Source organism: Piliocolobus tephrosceles, chromosome 19, assembly GCF_002776525.5.
Source record: "Piliocolobus tephrosceles isolate RC106 chromosome 19, ASM277652v3, whole genome shotgun sequence".
NCBI lineage: Eukaryota > Metazoa > Chordata > Mammalia > Primates > Cercopithecidae > Piliocolobus > Piliocolobus tephrosceles.
Window position 1 is genome coordinate 35,112,499 of NC_045452.1, and position 5,914 is coordinate 35,118,412.

Consider the following 5,914-nt stretch of genomic DNA (forward strand, 5'->3'; position numbering starts at 1 on the left):
GGAGAGCAGAGGCAGGCAGGCTCCTGGCTCTGCCTTCAGCCGAGGGGTGGTGGTCCTGGCCCCTGACCCCGAATTCCCATGGAGAGCAGAGGCAGGCAGGCTCCTGGCTCTGCCTTCACATTTCTGTGATGGGCGTAACTGCCTCCTGCCCGTGGGAACCAGCTTGCTCCTGTTTGGAAGATGTAGGTAACTTACCGGCAGCCCCGCCTCACCTGCCTTTCTGGTTGTTTTTTCCAGTCCTGGACTGTTCCTCCTGCTCTTCAGCAGCCTTCGAGCCGGTAAGTTCAGGGGGTGCTTTGCCATGGGTGTGAGCGCCCAGCTCAGAGCTAGGCCATCCGATTGTGTGGACTGCCAGCTACAGGGCGCTGGGAGCAGCCTCACCAGGCTCCTTCTTGCTTCTCAAGTGGCCCTTTGGAGAAAGGTGGGCCCTAAACCTAGGTTGCTGCACAGGATAGAAGCGTTTCCTTAAAGGGAAACACTTCTGCAAACTCCGGAGTTCTTTTTTGATTTCGTGTTCGTTGCGGGCAGAATGCAGTTCCTCTGAGCCACAGCTTCCTGGGTCCCCTGGTCTCCATGTCCCAGGCAGCAGCCCTGCTGATCCCTAAGGGCCACCAGCCTCTGGAAGAGCCAGGAATAGGGACGAGGCACCGCAGCACAAACCCGAAACCTTGCCAGGCCTTCCAGCCCAGAGGGCTTTGGGGGCAGGGGACACACACAGATTTCCCTGCAGGTGCTGGGCGCAGTGGCTCACTCCTATAATCCCAGCACCTTGGGAGGCCAAGGTGGGTGGATTGCCTGAGGTCAGGAGTTCGAGACCAGCCTGGCCAACATAGTGAAGCCCCATCTCTACTAAAAATACAAAAAATTAGCTGGGCGTGGTGGCAGGCACCTGTAATCCCAGCAACTTGGGAGGCTGAGGCAGAATTCCTTGAATCCCAGAGTCAGGGGTTGCAGTGAGCCAAAATTGTGCCATTGCACTCCAGCCTGGGCAATGAGCAAAATTCCGTCTCAAAAAAAAAAAAAGATTTTCCCACAGGCATTTACGCGGCTGCACAAACAGTAAAGCCACCCTGTGGCTGTTACATTTATGAGACCTTTCCTGGTGCAAGAGTGAGCAGCATGATAATATAATTGCTGAGAAATTGTTTTCCCTTAAATGCCTGATTTTTAAAGAACTTTTTATTTTACATTAATTATAGACTCCCAAGAAGTAGTAAAAATAGTGCTGAGTAACACAAATAACACTGAGCAGCTGGGCCGCATCCAGCCGCTCCTCCCCATGGCAGCTTCTTACATAACGGGAGTGTGTCATCAAAGCCAAAGGCTGATACGGACCTCACCATGAAATGTCCGCGTTTTTCAAGTTTGACTGCATTCCTACATGTGCCTTGTTAATAAACTCTGAGCCACAGTTGGTGTTTGAGGCTTGAAACCCAAAGCCTGCCCCATACAGTAGCTTCATGGCCTGGGCATCAGCCTCAGAAAACAGATTTTACACCTGTTGGGTCATTGCAGATCCTCAGCAGAAGGAAGTCAGAGCGATGGTGGGCAGCGACGTGGAGCTCAGCTGCGCTTGCCCCGAAGGAAGCCATTTTGATTTAAATGACATTTACGTATACTGGCAAACCAGTGAGTCGAAAACCGTGGTGACTTACCACATCCCACAGAACAGCTCCTTGGACAACGTGGACAGCCACTATCGGAACCGGGCCCTGATGTCACCGGCCGGCATGCGGCAGGGCGACTTCTCCCTGCGCTTGTTCAACGTCACCCCCCAGGATGAGCAGAAGTTTCACTGCCTGGTGTTGAGCCAATCCCTGGGATTCCAGGAGGTGCTGAGCGTTGTGGTCACACTGCATGTGGCAGGTAGGACCGTCGAGGCGGAGAGAGCTGGGTCCATGCCAGCCTTGCGTTGTGGAAAAGTATTCCTGAAACCTCCTCCCTGGCTCCTTCACTGTTTCTTCCAGTGAAGAAAATTCTCCTCTGTGTTATCAGGCTTCTGTCTAACTTCGAGGGAAGCTAAACAGCTGAAAAATCCTTAGTGCGTGACCTGCGGCTGCTTGGTTTCCCGGAAGAGTTTCTACCCTTGCTGTCTTTGCCTCTTTTGAGTTAGTTTTTGTTTTTATTTATTTATTTATTTATTTATTTTTAATTAATTTATTTATTTATTTTTTGAGACGGAGTCTCGCTCTGTCACCCAGGCTGGAGTGCAATGGCCGGATCTCAGCTCACTGCAAGCTCCGCCTCCCAGGTTCACGCCATTCTCCTGCCTCAGCCTCCCGAGTAGCTGGGACTACAGGCGCCCGCCACCTCGCCTGGCTAGCTTTTTGTATTTTTTAGTAGAGACGGGGTTTCACTGTGTTAACCAGGATGGTCTCGATCTCCTGACCTCGTGATCCACCCGTCTCGGCCTCCCAAAGTGCTGGGATTACAGGCGTGAGCCACTGCGCCCGGCCAGTTTTTGTTTTTATTTTATTTATTTATTTAGAGACGGAGTCTTGCTCTGTCACCCAGGCTGGAGTGCAGTGGTGCAATCTCGGCTCACCGCAACCTCCACCTCCTGGGTTCAAGCAATTCTCCTCCACAGCCTCCTGAGTAGCTGGGACTACAGGCGCCGCCACCACACCCAGCTAATTTTTATATTTTTAGTAGAGACAGGGTTTCATCATGTTGGCCAAGCTGGTCTCAGACTCCTGGCCTCGTGATCTGCCCGCCTCGGCCTCCCAAAGTGCTGGCATTACAGACATGAACCACTGCGCCTGGCCAGTTTGTTTGTTTTTTCAGACAGGGTCTCACTGTTGCCCAGGCTGGAGTGCACTAGCCTGATCATGCTGCAGCTTTGATTTCCTGAGCTCAAGCAATTCTCCTGCCTCAGCCTCCTGAGTATCTGGGACTACAGGCACATGCCACCTCGCCTGGCTAATTTTCGATTATTTGTAGAAATGGGGTCTCACTATGTTGCCCAGGCTGGTTTCAAATTCCTGGACACAAGTGATCCTCCTGCCTCATCCTCCTAAAGTGCTGGGATTAAAGACATGAGCCACCACGCCCAAACTAGAGTTTTAAAAGTGAAATTTGAAGGGAGTGCTATAAAGCACTAAATGAGAACGAAATTTAAGAGAAAAATTAGAGGCAACCAAGGAGCTCTGCGCAGTTCATTGGGGAGAACAGCCGTGTCCATTTCAGATGGACTGCGAGCCCCTGCATCAGCAGCGAGAAAGACCAGATGTAAATGAGGGGGTCCTGGCACAGCCAGCGGCCGTGGAGTAGGGGGTCTGTGGGTGCCAGTCATTGCCTGCCAGGGTCAGCGGTCCCTGGCTACTGGGACTGGCTTGGGGGATGACTCTTGGGCAGGACCGGGCCGAGCCTGCTGCTCAGACCACAGCCCTGGTCCTGGCCTGTCACCCATGTTGGGGCACAATGGGCCGCGTCCCCTCTGACCCAGCCTTGGCACTGTGTACCCTCTGCTTCTTGACCAGCAGGGCCTGGCATTTCTCACGACCTGTTTCCCTCCCCTGCAGCAAACTTCAGCGTGCCTGTTGTCAGCACCCCCCACAGCCCCTCCCAGGATGAGCTCACCTTCACGTGTACATCCATCAACGGCTACCCCAGGCCCAACGTGTACTGGATCAACAAGACGGACAACAGCCTGCTGGACCAGGCTCTGCAGAATGACACCGTCTTCTTGAACACGCGGGGCTTGTACGACGTGGTCAGTGTGCTGAGGATCGCGCGGACCCCCAGCGTGAACATCGGCTGCTGCATAGAGAACGTGCTTCTGCGGCAGAACCTGACTGTCGGCAGCCAAACAGGTAAGGTCCCGGTGCCTGCGTGCTGAGCTGAGCGCAGCCCAAGACAGTGGGGCCAGGGCTGGCTTAGGAGAGCCTCTGAGGCAGGAGACAAAAAGTCCCTTCGACCTGGCTCAGCACCCGAAAGGTGGTTGGAAGGCAGAGGAGGCGGGAGGCACACGCCACACAGTGAGAACCACCGCGGTCTCCGGGAACAGGAATGGGCGCTGTGCCCGGTGCACATTCCTCCCTTTTCTTCACCTGGAGTCAGTTTTGTTAAACGTACTTTACAGATGAGGGCTGCACTCTGAGGCTGGGGAACACTTCAGAAGCCACAGGACTAGGCAGCCGCAGCCCAGGACGGAAGCCCACACCTGTGCAGCCCCCACCCAAGCTCCCTGCCTCTTGGGCATGTGTCCCCTGAGAAGACTGAAGCCCCCAGACACGGAAATCCCACTGGGCATGACTGCTGGTCCAGCCCCTCCCTGTGGAAGGGGTGCCCTGTGGAAGGGGTGCCCTGCGGGGACTCCTTCCTAGAGGCCACAGGCCCTCCCCATTTGTGTCCCCATCTCCTGTGTCAGGATGAGAGGCAGAAGGTGGAGGCAGGAGATGATCGAGGAGGGGTCCTGGGGCCCTGCTGGCTACAGGAAAGCGGCTGCCAGTAGGACTCACCATGTGGCCCCGCACAGAGCAAGAATGCAGGGCTCCTTGTTTTGGAAGTACTAAGAATTCCAGACAGTGACCACAAGCATTGCACCTCCTCCTGGCCTTTCTGAACTCAACCCCAGAAGCCTGCACAGGTGCACACCCTCGAACCCCAGCCTGGCCGCCAGGATCCCGGCAGAGCCGGACATTCTCCTTGAAATCAGGGCTCAGCCCTTGTGACTCCACATTCAGAGTCTGTGAGCTGCGTGCAGCAGGATGAGGGGCTGCTCCCAAAGCGGCCTCTGATCGCTGCCTTCCAGCCAGCACACTCCCCGCAGAACAGCCCAGGTGGCAGCAGAAGGTTCTCCCAGGGCCGTCGTCTCAACCCCGGCTACACGGTGGGGTCATCTGGGCAGCTTATTGAAAACCGCCGTGCCCAGACGCATTGGACCTGAAGCTCTGGGCTGGCACCTGGCATCAGGACAGTGTCTAAAAGCTTCAGAGGTTCAAGGTTGAGCGCCGTCCAGGTGGTTTCTCCAGGTGTGTTTGGAGACGTGCCAGGCATTCAGAACACGCTCCCAGGGGATGCTGCTGCTTGTTTGCCAGTGCGGACGGCTCTCGGAGGGGCAAAGTCATTGCACACAGAGACCAGAGGCACTGGTGCCTTTGTGCATCACAGTGGGAAAGCAGAAGGGTGCAGCTGCCGTGGGGAACGGTGTAGCAGTTCCCCGAAAAGCTAAGCGTGGAAACTCTGTAGGACGCAGCGGTTCTCTCCTAGGGTTATCGCCAAGAGGATGCAAAACAGGGACTCAAACAAATGCTTGTCCGTGAATGGTCATGGCAGCCAGAAGGCAGGAACCACCCAAGTGTTCCTCGTGGGTGGACCGATGCACCAAAAGTGATCCATGCGTGCAGGGGAGAATTAGCTTGAAAAAGCAAGGAAGCAGCTGTCCTGGTGCACACTGCGCCGTGGAGAACCTCAAGGCCATTGTGCGAGTGACAGAGCCAGACACCTGAGGACAAGCCTGTGGGACTCTGTTTATGCAAAGTGTCCAGAATAGGGTGAGCCACCGACACAGAAAGCAAACTAGAGGCTTCCAGGGGCAGGAGGACAGCAATTCTCCTGCCTCAGCCTCCTGGGTATCTGGGACTACAGGCACATGCCACCTTGCCTGGCTGATGTTTGATTGATTATTTGTAGCGATGGGGCCTCACTCTGTTGCCCAGGCTGGATTCAAACTCCTGGACACAAGTGAGGCTCCTGCCTAAGCCTCTCAAAGTGCTGGGATTACAGGTGTGAGCCACCACACCCAAACTAGAGTTTTAAAAGTGAAATTTGGCTGGGCGTGGTGGCTCAAGCCTATAATCCCAGCACTTTGGGAGGCCGAGACAGGTGGATCACGAGGTCAGGAGATCGAGACCATCCTGGCTAACACTGTGAAACCCTGTCTCTACTAAAAAATACAAAAAGCTAGCCAGGC

General features: G+C 54.9%; 1 protein-coding gene across 2 annotated transcripts in view; it reads left to right on the top strand.

Annotated features, from left to right (window-relative positions):
• Positions 1–5,914, top strand: part of ICOSLG (inducible T cell costimulator ligand) — a 10,712-nt gene that overhangs the window by 2,756 nt on the left and 2,042 nt on the right. Inside the window, exons 2-4 of one of the 2 annotated variants that reach the window (XM_026447443.2) lie at positions 238–278; positions 1,516–1,866; positions 3,522–3,812. In XM_026447443.2, the coding sequence (XP_026303228.1) occupies positions 238–278; positions 1,516–1,866; positions 3,522–3,812 (683 nt within the window). The remainder of the gene's footprint in view (positions 1–237; positions 279–1,515; positions 1,867–3,521; positions 3,813–5,914) is intronic. The other variant, XM_026447444.2, reaches the window with a different exon arrangement.